At 37.9% G+C, this 19,516-nt stretch overlaps 1 protein-coding gene across 1 annotated transcript in view; it reads right to left on the bottom strand.

Moving 5' to 3' along the window:
* ARHGAP6 (Rho GTPase activating protein 6) overlaps positions 1-19,516 on the bottom strand; it is a 160,685-nt gene that overhangs the window by 12,339 nt on the left and 128,830 nt on the right. Inside the window, exons 5-9 of the mRNA XM_026047260.1 lie at positions 15,271-15,466; positions 12,416-12,471; positions 8,706-8,856; positions 7,182-7,330; positions 3,804-3,983 (exon numbers count right to left, since the gene is read on the bottom strand). Of these exons, the coding sequence (XP_025903045.1) occupies positions 3,804-3,983; positions 7,182-7,330; positions 8,706-8,856; positions 12,416-12,471; positions 15,271-15,466 (732 nt within the window). The remainder of the gene's footprint in view (positions 1-3,803; positions 3,984-7,181; positions 7,331-8,705; positions 8,857-12,415; positions 12,472-15,270; positions 15,467-19,516) is intronic.

Genomic DNA, 19,516 nt, shown 5'->3' with positions numbered 1-19,516 from the left:
CTCCCATTTATTTGGCACCTAAGCTGGAAAAATATCTTACTGATGGGCATTTATGTACCAGTCTTTAAATAAATTATCTTCTTTTTATAGGAACACATTTTTGGAAACCTGTCACCCTGTGACATCTCAACTTTCTGTAAAATGGAATTCAGTCCAGATAAAATTTGAGGGTAAACTAGAGTTCATTTCTTTCTGTGTACAACTCACTACCTAATTTAGTAGCAAGATGTTAAACATGTAAGAATATACTATATGGATTTTTTCAGCAAAATAAAAATATTWATTTTTTWAAAAAAGTCTCATCTTCTACAAATACATAATGAATATGAAAAAAGTTTCAGTACACTGAGGACATCTGAGAAGTAAAAGCATACACTTAGATCAAGTTACAGGGCTTTTTATTTGAATTCACAGGGTCATTTTAGTCTATGATTCCTCAACTGGATTTTTAATCTGGTCTTGTGACTAGCTGACAGGGTTTGAGTTTCTTCTTGTGGACAATTTACTCCTTACCTACTTACCTAACTTACAAATGTAGAAATAATATACCTATAATTTTAAATTTATAGAGAACTCCTATATGAATATCTACATAAGATGTTACAGAGCTGCAAAAATCCCTCAACTGGCAGTGATGGCCGAGTAGAAGGATGAAAACTTAAGTTTAATGGACAGAAGTGTAAGGACACATGGGAAACCAAGGCAGTGCTGAAGCAGCAGTTGCTGCAGCTTCCAAGAACATCCTGGGACTGATCAGGGGCTTCTGGATAGGCCCAAGTTGTATGGAGSGGAGGGGAGGAGGCAAGGTGAGATATGGGTGCCATGTGGGGCTCATAGCTGTTCCATCTGGGTACAAAACAAGGCACCTTGGACTCCCCATCTCCCTCTACAACCTCCTTGGTGCTACTGATGTGGGACAGACAGGCAGCCTGCAACAGCCACCCCATCGGGTGTCCCMAGTAGCCATTTACGAATAAAGAGATTTCAAGCAGTACGTACGGTCACGTCCTTGCAACAGGGCTTGATTTGGGAGCTGGGAGATGTAAATGTACTGAGCTGCTGAATACATAACCATAAGTCCTTTTTCTCTCCATACCCCATGSCAAGGCCAAGCCAAAGAGACAAAGTGTGTGGCTGAGTTCTGCCTCTCTGTATAAGCTCCTTGGCTCTTAGTTCAGAAACTGGCAATAAATATTCCTTTTATGCATTCCCACAGAACATTTTTATGCATCCCTAATAYTCACTGTAATTGATAGGAATTGGAGGGTGAAGTCCTGAACAGCAATGAAGCAAGACAGGAATCCATCTGCTCTGCTAAATCCACATGTTTGCATATCACTGATGTTAATGAGAATTGCTTGAATTCATTTTAGAAGTATAAATAGCCTCTGCTAATCTGGGTTCTTCTGATGAACACAACCTTCCTGACCCACCAATAAGTCAGAATTGTTCTGATGTCTGTGGTCTACGCTATATAATACATCCCAATTTCCAAGGTTTTATTTCACAAATATGACTCCAGTTTCATTGCTGGAGCCTGTCAGAGCTTTATAACTTTCCCCCAATACATAAATAACAGAAAACAAAACAAAACAAATAATATATCATAGGTGATAGCTGTAGCTGAATGCTCCAGTCCAGATGTTTCTCTTTTTGTAAGTAGTACAAACTTCAAGTATAAACAGCAGTCCTGGCTTGGCACAACTCCTATGGGTTTGGGAAACAACTTACTGCTGTCTGCTTTCAAATGATTACTTGTATTACAAGCAAATGTACAAATCCTTTCCTATCAATATGTAATTTACCAAAAGAATTGTTTTCAAAATACGAAGTCTCCCTGAGCTGCTTAAGGAAACAATAAAAAGTTGAAAGTATGTACTAGTAGAAACTTTATGAAGCAATAACTAGACGCAATTTGACACAATCATAGATATCAAGTATTGTGGGCGAGTCTGGATATCAATCCAKAAAGCAGGCTTTGCTCAGCTGTTTTTCAAAATTATGGCACTGAGAAGAGCAAAAGTACCCAGAGATGCTCAACTGTTGGACATGCACTGCACCTCGGTGCATTCCAGCTCTCAGGAGAACCTCTGAGTTAGGTTTGCCCTTCTCTCACATGCAGCCTCTTGCACTGAAATCTATATCCACAGATTTTAATCTCTCTCAGTATTTTGAAGATGCTACTCCAGAAAACAGAAGGAAACTTCTTCTATCTCACCCCCACTATGCGCAAACTTCAGATAAAAATCGAAGCACTAAGAGGTAGATGAATAAATCTGTCACAGTTAAGAGTCCATATGTAGGTCCAGCCTTTCCACACTGGAAGTCCGAATATGTGCCTAAACGATATGTGCTGAGATGAGGCCATTTTATAAAATGTTTACAAAGAGAAAATTAAAAAAATACTTCACATATTCTTATTAAAGTATTATTTTAAACTTGCTGTAACAAAATCATCAATGCTAACCATACACTTCCCACACAACTTCTCACTAACAAAAAACTGTTACTTTTTTTTTTTTTTTTCCTGTGGAAAGAAAAATAGCACTGACATTTTTTTCCAAACTGTGAGAAGCATTAAAAAGAAATAAGAAAAAAAAAAAAAAAAGATTTCTGAGTGTCTCACTGGAAAACAAAAAAAAAAAAAAAATAATAATGAGAAGGCTATAATGAAAGGCAATACAGTGTGAAGGAAAAGACAAGAAAACCACAAAGTTCATCTGAGGCTAAAATCAGGCTCAGTAGACAGGGCAGCTTTCTCATGCTCTTTTCCCTGCTGAAATCTGGAAGGCACTTCATCCTTACACGACAATATCTGTCAATCCTAAATGCCCACAGTCTAGGCTTGTCTATTTTCTGCTCCTCATTTTCTAGCACTCAGTTTTGCTATAGCACCAAATCAGACCAGCCCAGAGCAGTCTTCATTTTTCCTCTGGATCTGAGAACTGATTACCTCCATATGACATCCAATGCTGTGTAGTTATAAGATGCAACAAACCAAACTATTTAAGACTTAAGTTTTTGTTAGAAAATTTACGTCTACTAAAACAAAGACAGGATGGTACCCACCACTAGGTTTGACCAGCCTTTGCTACCCCAGAGGAAGGCATACTCTGCCATATCCTGTTAGTAACAGACACTAACAGAGCTTCTTAAGGTGACTAAAAATTATACATGCAATGCTATAGATAGGGCCATAAAAGATAAGGCACTACGTYCAGCTAAGCTGCGTCTTCATCAAGTAACCGCATGTAGAAATTATTTGGCAAAAACACACCCAGGTTCAAGGTCATCTCCACTTATATGAAGAACTTTCTCCCTTAGTGAGAGGAGAGAACTCAGGAACTGCATGGATTCATTCTTTATTCTTCTGTGCACCAGCAAATAAGAAAGCTTTATTTTTTCTCCTCATCCAAACAACAAGAAAGTCTCTGACTAAGGTCACCATTCCTTACATCACTCCTTACATTAATTAAATATCTCATTGACCTCAGCTGTCCTAGCTTGTGAAACTGAGAAGTGAAAGAGCATTTTCAGTATTTTCCTTGAAGCTAACTAAGCAAGGCTGGTTTAGTACACAATTTCATTCAGGTCAAGATGCAAGTATCTGTTATTGATATTATTCCTTCCTCCAAAGCATTCTCCTTGATATAAGGGTATCTTCCTTGTTTACTAACCCTGATCACCACACATTTAACATAGTTAGCAGAGTTTTTCATCACACTCTATTTTCATAAGAGTCAAGTAATTCCTCATTTGAAGCCTAAAATACATAGAGGTAACATGAAGAAGCATCCACTTACCATGAAAAGGGCTTCATAGTTTTCAATCATCTTTTGTACAACAGCTATGATAGCAGTACTCTCTTCAGCACGAGCCGAACTCTGAACTGTGAATTCTTTGTCTGTAGATTTCTGCTTGTGAAGCAAGTTAGGGCCAAAGATAGTAGCCAGGTTGAGTGATGTCATTTTGTTCCCAGTAATCTGTATAGTATAAGATAAATAAATAAAATACATAAAAAATAGTATAAAAGAGTATAAAATAAAATAGTATAAAATAAAATAGTATAAAATAGTATAACATAACATAACATAACATAACATAACATAACATAACATAAAAATGAGGAGGTCTGATATATACAGATACACACACAGAAAACATCTGGCAGACGGTTCACAAAAAAAAACCACAGAAATATGTGTTGGTCAAACAGAACATGAGCAACTTTTATAAACGCGGGAATACTTTGTACATCTCTGCGACAAGCATCATGAATTTTCTAGAGAGATTTACAAATGCATCAGAACAGCAGAGGGTGAAAACAGTCCCTGCTCTTAATCTGAACTGCAGCAGTTGCATACTTCACTTGAATTCAGGGAATGCCCTTGTTAGGTCACTACCTCAACATATTGCTTAAGATCAAATACTGAAAATTGCTATCTTTTTCAAACAATACCGATGATTACAAACAGAGCAATGCAAAGCACAATTTCCTCCTTTTGAGAAGTGAAACAGCTTGATAAGTGAGAAGCACACATTATTTTCATTAGTTTTTTCTTGCTTTTTGTTTGTTTCTTAGAACATGACAAATGTTTGAGGGTTTTTTTTGTTTTGTTTTGTTTTTTTTTTACTTTCTTCTACTTTTATAACTCTGCACTCAAAGAAGCAATAATTTGGGAGGAGCTAGAAGGCCAGTGTAAATAGTATGCTAGACAGACGTGATCTGAAAAATATGTAGTGCAACATATTTTAAATCAAAATTTTCATTGTCAAATTTGTCAGAAAAATAATTCGTTTTTGCTCTTCTGCTACTCCTTTAACATGGCAAAAAGCAAGGGCCACATGCTTCCTCTCTGTTTTGCTTATATTGTCCTACTTGATTGCTATTCTGGGAATGTAGAAGTTGCAATTTGACTATATAAGACTCTGAGTGAATTTCAGCTGTTGACAATACTTGCAGACTTTGCTTAAAGAAAAAAAAATCTACAAGTCATTTTTCACTTGTTTCAGTTATGTTTGAACTAATTAACTAATTTAATACAAACAGAGCAAAGCACAAAATAAAAGACGTAGGAAAACAGCACATCAACAAATGACTAGCAAAAAATGAATCTTTTCAAGCAATATCTTAATCCTTTTGTTGTTGGCCATTTACTGAATTTAATTCATTTATTTTTTACAGACATCAACTAGACTGCASAGAGACATCAGTAAAATCAGTTTTTTGTTTTTCGTTTTTTTCTTTAATTGGTGGGTCTGTGATATAATCTTGGAAAAACACCTGTGCTAAGGGGGTTGTCCCAACAAACATGCTAGCTCAGAGATGCATCGCTGCACGGCTGGGGAGCATGGCACTCTCCCTGGTTCATGCACCACCAGCCCTCAGCTTTGACATGAACAAGGTCAGTGTCCCGAGCCCCCATGGATGCAGAGGTACCAGGAGCCAGCCAGGGGCAGCCTCTGCCTGTGCCTGGATCCACATCTGCAGAGGTCTGCACGAACAGTGAGTCTCCTCTTAAGGGCAGCCTCGGGGCATCCCGTAAAAAATGGTGTAAACATATCCACCRAAATTAGCCGAGTGAGTCACTTTAATTGTTAGTCATCTATCTTCATCGTGGTGAAAAAAGAGCTTATGGAAGAAGGGCCTGTGTGCCAAAGCTTGCCCGCTTTCCTTCCAGTGATAATGAACAGTCCAAAAAAATACTTGCCAATGCTCTGTATGCCTTTATTCACTTGATCATTAATGAATAGCTTAAATAATTGCAAGCAGAATACGGTATTATCTATAAAAGATATCCAATTGCACATAATATTCCTTATGTTTATAATACTGCAAAGAAGGTTTACACAAATTTGCATTGCCAAAGTAYCTGCAGCAGAGCTTATGCAGTGTAAAGGAGAATGAAAATGTATTACAGATGATGTGCAAAATCAACTCTCCTAAGCAGCATCAACCTCTAGCCTTGCAATAAGATCCTCTTGGGCACATTCCTGAAGTGACAGGGAATTCTTTGCTGGATCAGTGGGACCAAGACCTTAGCTCTCATAGACATGCAACATTTTTAGCACAGTAATATTATTACAGGTTGCTCTTAAATRTCTTCCATTTGAGTGGTGTACTTTTCTACCAACCCCTTGCTGTGAATGCATTCCAGAACATTTAAAGTGGGTTTTAAAATGGAAAAGGTCTTCAAGTCTTATCCAGCATATTTGTAAGTTAGAACTTCAGGTCAAAATTGGGCAAAATTCAACCTCAAAGTGCCTACTCTTAACTCATAACTAAGTCAAGAAGTTTTGCAAGATTGAGAGACATCATCAGGGTTCTCCATTTGGAAGACAACATTCTCTAGTTTTGACAGCATTTCACTCGTAACCTGCTCAGATAAGTGACTCAATACCTTAGTCTCAGTTGCAGTTCAGAGGACAGAGAGGTCCCTCAAAGAGATAAATACTACAGTTCTGTCAAGCGGAGTTAGACTATATCAGTCTCCTTCAGAAATATTACAGATGCTACCTTCTGCAGAGCAGCTCACTGGTTAAAGCATTTTCCTAGTAGGAAATAGCCTAGATTTTCAGATCTCCTTGGTGTGAGTGGCTCAAATGCACAAGTCTCAATGCCCACATGTACTCCTGAGGCACTAGTTATGCATATTCTTGTTTCCTTGGGATGGCTGCATTTCAACTTCTCTGCTGAATTTGGTCCAAAAAGCAAGTGTAAGGAGGCCAGGAGGAAACCCTGCAATGAGGGGCCTAGGTTCCTCTAGCTATTAAGTCCACTGCATGGAAAGGGGAGAGATGGAGCTCCTCTCTTTCACTTTTTTCCCTCATTTCCCAGCGCACACAAGGAAACCAAAGTCAGAAATGAAGCAATTGTCATAAAAGGTCATAAAAAAGAAAAATAAAAGAGAGGAAATAAAAGAAACAAAAAAGGTCATAAAAGAAAGGCATAGCAGAGAATGAAAAAGCATACCCTTGAATGTCTGACACTTTGTATGAGAATATTTTTTCAATAGAATAGGGTAAAATAATAATAAAAAAGTGGATAATAACCATCTAAATGCTCTTTGCAAGGTCTATCAGGCTGTGAATACTAAATSTCTCCCATCTTTCAGGAGTAAAGAACTCTTTTTAGATTGCTGACTAAGCAATGTCAAAGGATGCAAGTAACCTGGACTTACCTCTTGGCCATCTTTGTCTGTGGTATCTTCTGCATGGCCTGCCACTGTGGAGAGGAACTGCAGCAGTCGGTGTAGGGTATCGCAGTTACAGGGAGGTAGGAGATAAATGAGAAGCTGTAAGGTGCTTAGCTGTTCATCTGGCTCTAATACTAAGAGGAAAAAAATACATTCTAAGAAAAGCACTCCAACTAACCTAAAAGCAGAATAAATACAGTTCCCAGCCCAAAGGAAGGCATAAGAATAGATTTGTTTATGGATCATTTTCCCTATAWTGTCAGGAGAAAGAAAATTTTAAGAAATGTCAAGAGCATAACAAATATTTTTAGGAATTATTTTGTTTTAATTTGTCAGATTTTTGCTCACAAATTCACATGAGCTTTTCCCAATATATAGGGAAGGTGAAAATCCATGTTCCCCACTCCATCACTGTCAATGAAGACAAAAATTTGGTTTGATTTTCTACAGCTGCTGTTAAACAGGACATAATTTGGAAGCATTTCAGTTCAGTTTTTGCTTTAGCAATTTAAAATCCTCTTTTTTAATGTTTAATGTCTTACAGTGGGACTGGGAAACAGGAAAAGCAACTAGAAAGACCAAGGATATTCTACTCTTTCTGTAGTCTCTTCAATACCATCACTTTAACTGCCTAAAACGCAATGGTAGCCATGAGCAAAGGTGGGACAAAGTCAGAATCACTCACACATAAGACTTCAAAAGAATCTGAAGAGCACATACCACACTACAGCTTAAGCTTTAAGTGTCCAAGACTATTTTTTCACAAATTTGTGAAAGTCTGCAGCCAGCTGTTAGCATAAGCCAACAGAATCACAGAATCACAGAACCACAGAATGATTAAGGTTGGAAGGGACCTCTAGAGATCATCTAGCACAACTCCCCCTGCTCCAGCAGGGACACCCAGAGCACGGGGCACAGGACAGCATCCAGGTGGGTTCTGAAGACCTCCAGAGAAGGAGATTCCACAACCTCCCTGGGCAGCCTGTTCCAGGGCTCTATCACCCTCAAAATGAAGAAATTCTTCATTTTGAAGAATGAGTACATAATACGAATGATCTGAGGACCATTAATTATCATGAAACTTGAATTCTGGAAGCTAGATTTTTGAAAGCAGACTTGGCCAGACTTGGAGATTTGGCCAGTGAAAAACTAAAAAATTAAGAATTTCATGGTGCTAAGGTAACAGGATTCAAATGGGGTTCTGTCATCTGCTACTGCAGAATCAATGACAGGATCGGAGTTTATATAAATCACAAGTCACATCCTATCTACAAATATAAATACTTGTATCAACAGATATAAGTGAAATCTTTTTTGTTTGTTTCCAGTTACCCCTACACAGCATGAAAACCAAGGAAAGACTTTAACAACTCGTAAAATACCAACATCTGGAAGAAACCAATGATAGCGAACTAAATGTACAGAAAACATAATATGGACGGTGGAGATTACAGAATTCAAAGAGCTAAACATTTGAAAACCAGTAAATCAAGATGCTGCAAAGCTCACAGAGAGTGTTGATGAAAGGTGTATAAAGTTCTCTGGTGAGAAGTGGGTCAGGCATGTCACGTAGAAATTCCTTTAATAAAGCAGCAACATCATGAATGCTGTGCTCTTCATCTAACACAACATCTATGCCTCGGTCAAATTCTTCACGCAACTGAAAAAGATCATGACAAAAAAAAATGTCACTCCTCATTGTCCCATTAGCATGTTCCAACAGAGAAGATCTTCTAAGATGTAGACTTATCCACTTAGGTTTTCCAGATTGCAGAAGACTAGTTTTTGGTAGGGTCAGAGAGAGAGTTGATGTCCAACTGCTGCTTATGTTCTCACACAGAATTTTAAGTTTGCACTAGACTGTAAATAAACACTTTTAATAACTAATACATATCACTTTTTAATGAAAAAGGCACATCAGAAAATTTAAAGTTTGTAGAAATCWACATTAATATCACAGGCAGAAGCCAGGGAGAGTGAGGAAAACTGTAAGACAGGCTCTCTTGGACCTTGCTGCGTTGTTCCAAGATCTCAGGATGAGACTAAAAGACTAAAAATCACATTTCATAACGTACATGTTTTTGTACCGAAACATTAACAAGAACAATAAGACAGTGTTAAAGGCCACCAAACTCACATTTCTTATGTGAATTAAAATGGTATTTGAAAATAAGCAATAAGTAGCCAGGTTCACTAAGACTTCATGGCACTTTTCCACTCACATCCTGTTCCACTTTCCTGTTTTAGTTATATTCCCTAAGTGAGCACCACCAGGGAGTTAACAAACACCCAACCAAAACCATCATGAGCTACTGCTATTTTTCCACCTACATTTCCCACACAAGTACTGTGCAAGTCAAAGGCATCAAACTTCTTAAAGGCAGAAGAAATCATTCTCTCATATTTGACATGCTGTTTGAAAAGATAAAAACTTGCCTTTCTGAAGAGATTTTCCAGCACCAATAGCAGAATTTGGTATATACTTTCTTCCAGCCAAAAGYTCCATTTCTTATTGTCATGGTCATTTTTAAAATAGTAAAGAAATTTAAAAACTACCTCCTGGGAAAACTTCATTTCTTTTCTGATACTATATTCTGATATATATGATCTCATGTATATCTTCTCTTGTGAATAATTATAGCTAAATCTAATTGTAGAACAGGAAATACCAGCCTACATTAGCATGATTTAAAATATATTTAAACAATATAGGGAAAGAAAATATATTTAAACAATATAGGGAAAGAAATATATTTAAACAATATAGGGAAAGAAGGGGTAAAGGGAAGGAAGATGGTAAACAACAAACAAACTATGTAATAACCTGTGGCAAATCTTGATCACAAACAAGTCTATGAAATAGTAAATAGGGAGCAGGATGTAGAAAATCTCACATTTTCTGCTGCAAGTGTGCCATTGTGTGTGAAAGGCATTCGTAAAAGCTGGAGACTCCTTTCTAATTTATTAAATAAGACTACTATTGATGTCATTAATACTAATCATAATGAATAATACTTAGTCATAATTAATGATCAATAATTATGTTATTAAGAGGATTTTTGTCTTGTAGATTAGTGGTAAACGTGGGACATCACTATGGAGCACCATCAATTACCTCTATCCAGAGGACTGCATCTGCACAGCTATAAACTAAGTAACTAAGAAAGCAGATTAGCACTGCATCAGGAATTTGGACTTCCTAAATAACTGTCCGAATCCTAAATTGCTGCTGCAGCCTTGAATGTACAATATTTTGTCTGATAGCCCATGAGGTCCTGAGGGATGCTATAATTAGCACAATATCAAATAATCATCTGCAGAACAGATTGGACATATTTCAGAATGGGGTATGACAGCTGTGAAAAAGCTGTATATTTCTATGTTTAAACCCCAAGTCTTGTGGATTTCAACTGCAGYGAATGCTTTCGGAAAGTGCCCTTGGGAAAGCAGAGTGCCCACATGTGTGTAAGACACGGGAATTGAGGCCATCRCAGCTGCGACAGGCAGTGGCCAGCAGCACTTAAGCCCTCAGATCCACTTAGCCACATTGCTCTGCTCACACACTCCTATCTTTTCCAGGCACATGGCAGTAGCTGGCATGCAGCTGTACCACGCGCAGCTTGTGCAGGCAATGCTGGCACGAGACTGCTTGTCCTACACCTCACTGAAGATGAAAAAGCTCTACAGAGGTTTGCAACACACACACATTGCTTTGGATTTTCTCCTGCACAGCAAATGCAAACCCTGCTGGCACATTTATTTACTTACTGCAACAAAATGCAGTTGAATAGGATGCTTTCTAACTGGGGAGTGAAGGCAGCAAAACTACGCCTACTTTCTATATAAAAAAAGCTAATGAAAACTGCAGAAGTACAGCAGAATTTGAGTATCGGGTTTGGCTTTCCATAGTTCAGAAAATGAATGGAATTTTAATTGAATCCAGATTTTCCCATGTGTTCATGTTGACAGCATTTATTATTGTAACTGCAAGAGCCAAGCTGACACTTCGATGTTGTTTAATAAAATAAATCAGTTCACATAATTCAAAGAATTAGTACATGTAATAGAATACATAAAAACCCAAATCTCTTGGTTTCCTCACCTTTTGAAAACATAGTAAAAGCAAAACTGGTGAATGTTAGTGATGTTCAAAGAGAGGCTTAGCTTACAAGCAAACAATCACAAGCCCCTGATTTTTTTTTCCCATAGGTGTGATGCAACTGCACTAATCTCTACATAATGTATTTTGCCATTAAAACCTGAAATGCAGATGTCAGGCAACTTACTCTTCCATATTTTTGGGGTACTTCAGCCTCTCTGCACTAGGAATGGGAAAAGAACAAACTACAAAACAACAGTCAGAATGGAGTCAGATTTAAGGTAGCTTTCCAGCAAGCCAATCGCTGTTAGGTAGTCTTGCAACACAAAAGTTAATTTAGCAATCTGATGCAGTTAAGCCTTTTTTTTGGTCTTTTCTATTTGGCCTTTTATGCAAGGGGTACTTTTCTACAACTTTCCATCTTCTCTATTAAGAATAAGTGCTATAGTCTGCTATTTTGTCACTTCAACATGTACAGGAATTCTGGGAATAACAATGAAATAACGAGGCTGAGGAAACACCCTCTTCCGTCTTGTCTCTGGAACCTAATYGTACACTATCTTTGCTTTTTCAACATTTGGCTGAGCCTGGGACTTGGATGGGACTGTGCCGACCTTGAAGCCTAAAAGGGGTAAAAGAAAGGTGAAATTTGGGAGCAGCAATTTGAGGGTCAAAGAGATTGTTTTCTGCTTGCATATTTTCTCATACTGTAAGTTTTCCAAAAAAGATTTACAGTTTGGGTTTACTTTGGGAGCCTCAGCTGTTTCTGAGATGAAACTTGCAGCCAAGATTTTTTTTCCTCTACAGTGTAACCTTTGGAAAATTTCATCACTGTAGACTATTCAGATCTCCTACTCCCTCTTACTTCTGCAGAGCAAAACACACAAAGACTGTTGTTAACCTGCTGAGATACTGACAAGGGTTTCATCACAGGCAAAAGATGACTGGAAAAGGCCCATTATGAGCTATCAAAAGCACAGTAAAGTAACAGACACAAAACCTCCTAATTATTTCACSAAGTGAGGAATGGGAAGAAATAGCCTAACAGAAAGGAAAAACATTTGAGGGTATTATAGCTGATGAGGGAGAAGCAGGGACATTTGCATCCATGGCCACTCACCTGTCTTACTCTCTTTTTTGAGCTTCCAACTCTGAATATTCCTACTGTCTGGAGACCTGCAAGTATAGCACATTAGACAACTGTTTTATTGTTTAATATTCTGCTGAAAGTTGCATTGAATCAAAGCAATATGGGCATTTGGGCACTTRAGATTAGAAAAAAAATACATTCCTCCACAAGCTCATACACTTACCACACTGAGGCAAACCTCAGCTGTCTTGGAATAAGTAGTCAGACAGTGTACTTTTTAAGGACCTCAYATCATCTAACCTGCAAAACAGTATCTAAATGACATTTCCTGTGGTGCCTTTCTGAGATATTGAGGCATTGCTTGGCATTTGGAGATGACACTTCCAGAAATAATCCCAARTGAAATAAACAATGAAATATTTGAATACTTGCACAATGAGGTACGTCTTTCAACATCGGAAAAAGCTAGTGTTTGTGTTGCCTCCTGGCTTTATGTGCTTACCATCACAAAGCTGAGAATTTCCTTGGAGACAGCATAAGCAGGTTTATGGGAATTGTACAAAGCTTACAAGGCAGGAAGAACTACTTTATAGAGATAACTATAAAATACTACTGTATTCAGGTAAAGTAAGTGCAGCATGTTTGCTCGTTACAGCATCTAGACTTTAAGCTTCGTGGGAATGAGTGCTGCCTACTGTTCCATTAGGAATCAGTTCAGAYTTTCCTCTGGCCCTGCAGGTGCTGCCAGAGTACCAAAATGAGCAATCTTACGTGGATGCTGAATGGACAGATGATGACAAGTAACAGAAGCTTAAACTTTGACAGTAAACAAGGTGCTATACTCTTTAGCAATGAGAACGTGAATGGAAGTTTTAGAGCCTCAAACACTTATGTGAATAACAGCATTTTATACAGTTAGGTATTATTTAAAAATGATGAGTTTATCTACAAGCTTTCAAAGTCTTTTTTGACAAAGTCTACACTGCAGTACTAATCTTCTCTACTGGCACAAAGGAAATGTGAAATAATCTTGTAAAACAAATGCTTTTTCCTTTAAACAGGTGTGAGGCTACATACACTTCCTGCTGTAGATGTGTAGCTTTGCAGTGTTTGCACAGCTTARTAAACCCACGAACATGGTCATGTGAGATTGAGACACACTGAGCAAAAACTGGAAGCTGGTTACCAATTCCTACATGTTCATACAACATTTATTCTGCAAGAGACTTTCGCAGGAGGTCAAGCCTTTGCAACTCTAGAACAGCTTTCGGATCCAGGAAGCACAGGGAAGGTTTCAGTCTGCCCTTGATGGACTAGGTCATGTTTTTTCACGACTRAAAACATAAATAATTTTATCATATAACACTGCTTAAAATGGTCTTATAACAAACAACCGTAGGCAATTTTCTAAATAAAATTMATACAAAAGGACTTATAGGCAAATATTTTTAAAACCAGAAACTTGGGCAATCATATAGCTTGGAATGACATTGCAACAGTATTGTTGCTTGAGCAGAAAATCCTCTATTTCCCTAAATCTAAAGCACAAATAGAGAGGTTTGTTCTATACTTGTCTTCTACCATCTATACGTTTTTTGAAGTCAACCAGTCTCGATGATTCTTATACAATGATGTTGTGGAAGACAGACATTGAATACATTGAATACATTGAATAACATATATATTTTGCAACAGATTAACCCAGAACTGCAGATGAGATAAAAATCCAYGTCTACCTCAAATTATCTCATTATTATTATGTTTGTATATTGAATATTGTATATTGAATTTAGAAACTTATACAGTTAGAAAAATACACAAAGAAACMTCATAAATTTTGTTTAACAGGAACCTAATGCAAAGCAAATATTTTAGTAAGGAGAGCTGTTTAGAAAAGTTTTTTTTTTTTATTATGGTGAGTTAAGTGGATTAAACACTTAATCACAGAGTTAAGAAAAACATAAAATTGCAATATCCAAAGGATACAGSGCTGGACGGCCTTCAGGCCGATTCAGCTACTTCTGTGCTCTCCTAAGTCAGCCAGCCTGGATTAAAGAGATGAAGGTCATTCATCTCATCCCTAGGCTTATTTCGTGGCCATGATATCTAATCTCCGTGAAAAGCTTGCTGGCAATGTTTTCCTTTAGGTATTTGTAAGCAATGCTTTTTTCAACTATGTTTTTTACAAATTCATCATTGTTGTTTAAATTGCAGCCTTGACCTGCAAAGGTCTTTCATTAATGCTTCCTTTCTCATCAAGATGGGCATTAAACACATGATTCAGTGTTGCAATTACTTCAACTTAATGGCTTGCTTATTATCTGGACATGCAATAACTGTGACTTATTGTGGCCAAGTAATTTCAATTTTTATAAAACATCTTTATGAGACCAAGACACAGTAGGAGAATTGTCAAACTGACACCTTGCTAAGCACTGTTTCTGCACTGCTCAAAGTGTGTGGTAGGTTTATGTCTGAACCTGAAACTTACGGAAGATCATAAAAACTTGAGAAGAATATTCRCATGAGCTTTTAATTTCCTTCAGAGAAAGCAGGCCTGAGGCTGGCCAGTAGGACCCATGCCAGGGGCAAACTGAGTAGGCACCATGGCAGTGTTGTAGTGGAGGAAACAAAACAACAACAACAAAAAAGTGCTTGGAGCTTTGTATAATTCAGCATGTGGGATTTTGTTTGTTTGTTACTTGTTTCTCCATACCTCTGGCTTCAAATATCATATCCGGTAAAGCCTTGCACTGCACTATACACAGTTCATTTAGCTTTTTACTGTAAGTAAATCRTTTGTAATCTGTTTGTTTGAATACATATTTATTTATATTATAGTAAAAATATATCTGCCACTTCTGGGAAAAACGAAATGTTCTTACCATGCTTTTCCAAGTGCTGGCAGCAACTATCTACAAGCCGGGGAACCTGCCGGTAAATAGGGTTCAGACTCAGTTTCTTATCTCTCGCCTTTTCCTTCTTGCTCTGAGCTTCTGCTGGCAAGGAGAGCTGCAGAGCTTCTAGGAGTCGCGACTGGTTGTCATCCAGGTCTGTAATAGAGTCCACGGACATTGCACCCTGCAAAAGATACGCACAAGCACTCAGCAGGGCTGGAGGAACCCCAGCACTYCCAACCATAGCACCTGACCCAACAGAGGCTTTCACCTACCTACATGTTACACAAAGCAATACCTAAGCACATTTTGCTACACAGTTTTCAGAACTGAATGAAATTAGACAGACAAAATGCCAGTGTAATGGCTGGGCAAATCAGGGCTGTTTCAAAGCTGTTGCTACCTCATTACAATTAATACAGATTGGTTATTAGAAAATAAACTAAATGCTTCCCACTCTGGCACATCCTTTGCATCATTTTAAGCCTGAATATGTTTCAAAACAAGGATCAGCCAGGGTCTCTGGGCATCTTGGCAATGCTCTATTAGTGTTCATGCAAATACAGACAATTATTTAAGCCAGATTTCCTACTTCTGTCACATTCTGGGCAATTAYCTCAGTGAAAATGATGCAGATATACATACATCCATTCAACAGATACATTTAATTGGTTATACAAACATATACAAAGATTGAAAGAATTTTGCATTTTCATAGTCCAAAGGCATACCAGAGAAGTATAAAGGTCCTTTTTTTTTTTTTTTTTTTTTTTTTTTTGATAATACTATTTCATGCATTTTCATATTTATAATCATTAAAATTCTACCAAAAGCTCTGAAAAACAAGCTTGGATTATAGGAAGGGACAGAAGTTCAAACAATCTATAAAGCATCACAAGCAGCCGGAGGTTTCTGGAATATAGGMTCATAGAATCATTATGGTTGGAAAAGACCTTCAAGATCACCAAGTCCAACTGTAAACCATTCAACACCTCGCTTGCTAAGCCATATCCCTAAGCACCTTATCCACACATTTCTTGAACGCTCTCTGAGATGGTGACTCCACCATTACCCTGAACACCTTGTTCCAATGCTTGACTACTCTCTGCATGTACAATTTTTTCCTGATATCTAACCCTGGTGCAACTTGAGGCCATTTCTTCTTGTCCTATCAGCAGTTATTCTGGAGAAGAGACTGACTCCTGTTTCCAGGTAGTTGTAGAGAGCAATAAGCTGTGCTCTGAGCCTCTTCTTCTGCAGGCTAAATAATCCCAATTCCCTCAGCCACTCCTTGTAAGGTCTGTGACCCAGTCCCTGCAACAGCTTCGTTGCCTTTCTTTGGACATGTTCCAGCACCTCCATATCTTTCTTGTAGGGAGAGGCCCAAAACTGAACACAGTATTCGACATGCAGTCTCACCAGAGGCCAATATTTTAATGTTCACACTTGAAAACTAGGATTTTTTCCAGCAACAAATTAACTGTCATTTTGAAAGGACTATTCTCCTCACAGTCATACATTTTTTATTAAACTTACCATGGAAAGTTGTTTTAGACTCATAAATAATAATTTAAAAAAAAGAACTATGTTGTCTTTATTATGTTTATCTGTGATATTAATTGTATCATATTATTTTGTATCATATTATATATGTTTTCATATTATTTCCCTTTTTGATTTATATATTATTTTAAAATTCTCATTTAAAATAACTCTTGTAAATTACTTTCTTTCCTTCTTAAATAAAGAATGAGTTTCACAATGACCTAAATAAATTTCAATGACATTCTAGGAAAAAAAAATATCCATCCAAGACTTTGCTGACAAACTCTGATTTTATAAGAAAGCTGTTCCATGGACATGTATATGTGTATTTCAGAAACTGTGGACCTCTAAGTTTATAGGAGATGTGTTCAAGTGCAAGGTATAGACTTGTTTCTTAGAATTTATGGAAAACTTAAAACACACATTGAAGCTTTTAGATAAATTCTCTTTTTGTTTTTTGACCCACTTCTCTAAATAATTACTATAACCCTTGAACACAACCTCAATCTTGATTTTTAGTGTTTATCAGAAATACACTTACTTGATTCCCTTTATTATTTCCTGTCAAAAGAAAACAAAAAACAAATAAGATTTTCTGGCTATGATCCATGTGTGTAAAATTTCAAACTGGATAATTTTTCTGTTCTCTTTTTAAGGATTTGGAGCTCAGACATCAAAATTAGTTGCACATAGCTAGTACATTATACTATAAAAAAAAGTTCCAAGGCTTTCAGAGCTCACTATACTCTTTTCCAGCTGATGGACATCATAGATTACATCACGGCTTCACTCGAAGTCAATCTAGGGCAATGCTGAGTGACACGGGAAAGCCTATCATCATGTGATAGTTCCTAGACAGCTCCCAAAAGACAGGTGCCCTCCTTTATATCCTGCATGTATAGTCATTCTCTTTTTGTAAGACATCCTCACCTAGCTCTGATCATTATTATCAGTCACTTAAGTCGGATTCAGATCCCTAAAATAGATGTAAATGCAGCCAGTTCTTAGTTACCCTTGGGCACTCTATCAAGGTTGTGGATTAACTGAGACTCTGAGCTGGCTTTATGAAGAGTGATCTTGAGTTCACTGAGCTCAAGTACACCATTACTTGGCAACACCAAGCCCAGGCCAGCTCTGGTTGAAAGCCTGCAAATGCAAAAGAGAGCAGCATCAACCTACTGCCTAGGGCCAGCCCAGACCCAGGCAGACCTGTTAGTTTGGGCTCAGCCAGACCTAGTTGACTGTTAAGGAATGACATAGGAGATGGTACTACACTTTGTTCCCCGGGGCTCTAGGGTTAACACAGGCTGAATGCTACTTGGACTGTGATGCCCAGTAAACCAAGAAAAAATACTTTCTACCTACTAAGCACTGTATTTGCATGTCACGGATAAAACTCCCTGCTCTCCCACAAAGCGCTCAGAACCTGAATATACAGGACCTTAAACTAYGCAAAAAGAAAAATGACGAAAAGTGGAGATTTAAGAGAAGGAAAGAGCAAAAAGTAAATGAAGGCTAGAGGGATAGAAGTGGAATGAAGCTTTTCATTATTTTTAAGGTCTAGAGAAAGCACTGGTATCTTTAAGATCTCTATTGAAAAGATGAGCAACATTGCAGAATATGTATGGGATCAAGTACCTTCTGTGACAGATCCAATTTCCTTTTATGCATAAAGTTTTTGAATAATAAAGCAACATGACAGAACTGTTAAATAAGCATATTTTGGCCAATATTATATAACTAACAATATTAGTAGTTAGTCAGAGTATTCTCTAGAATAAGCAGGCAAAGAGGATCTTGCAGGAAAACTGGACCAGACTTTAATCTGCTGAGCAAAATTCCTACATAGKAAAACCAACAACAATGATTTCAGTCTAGCTGTTGAAGAAGTGATATCCACAGAACAGAAGCACTGCTGCCAGTATCACCTTATATCCCATTTCTTTCTACAACTACCTGAAAGGAGGCTGTGGTAAGGAGGAGGTCRCTCTCTTCTCCAGAATAACTACAGATAGAACAACAGGAAATAGCCTCATATTGTGCCAGGAGAGGTTCAGGTTAGACATTAGGAAGAATTTCTACATGGCAAAAAGTGAAGTTCCCAAGTTTGCAAACCGGCTGCCCAGGGAAGTGGTAGAGTCACCGTCCTTGGCACTGTTCAAGGAATGTGAGATGAGGCACATACAGACACGTTTTAAAGGCATGGTATCGAAGGGTTTACGGTTGGAATTGATGATCTTGAAGGTCTTTTACAACTGTAATTATTCTATGATTCTAAGATTCTGGAAGTCTCAATTGAGTGTTTAAGTGACTTAAGATTTCTGGTGACTCACTACAATAAGCAGAAGTCTATGACACAGTCAAAAGCTATCCACAGAATCAAAGAATGGTTAAGGTTGGAAGRGACCTCTGGAAGTCATCTAGTACAACCCCTTGCTCCAGCAGGGACACCTAGAGCATGTGGTACAGGGTGGCATCGAKGTGGGTTTTGAAGACCTCCAGAGAAGGAGACTCCACAACCTCCCTGGGCAGCCTGTGCCAGGGCTTTGTCACCCTCACAGTAAAGAAGCTCTTCCTCACATGGAGATGGAACTTTCCTCTTGTTRCTGGCTGTTCAAACACAAGTTAGAGTTATTATCACATGATCCATGGGATGACCCATACCTGCACATATAAATTATCTTTCTCT

Source organism: Nothoprocta perdicaria, unplaced genomic scaffold, assembly GCF_003342845.1.
Source record: "Nothoprocta perdicaria isolate Ctin4 unplaced genomic scaffold, notPer1 scaffold_109, whole genome shotgun sequence".
NCBI classification, from domain to species: domain Eukaryota; kingdom Metazoa; phylum Chordata; class Aves; order Tinamiformes; family Tinamidae; genus Nothoprocta; species Nothoprocta perdicaria.
Note: the sequence above shows the minus strand (reverse complement) of the source record. Positions and strands in the feature narration are given on the sequence as shown.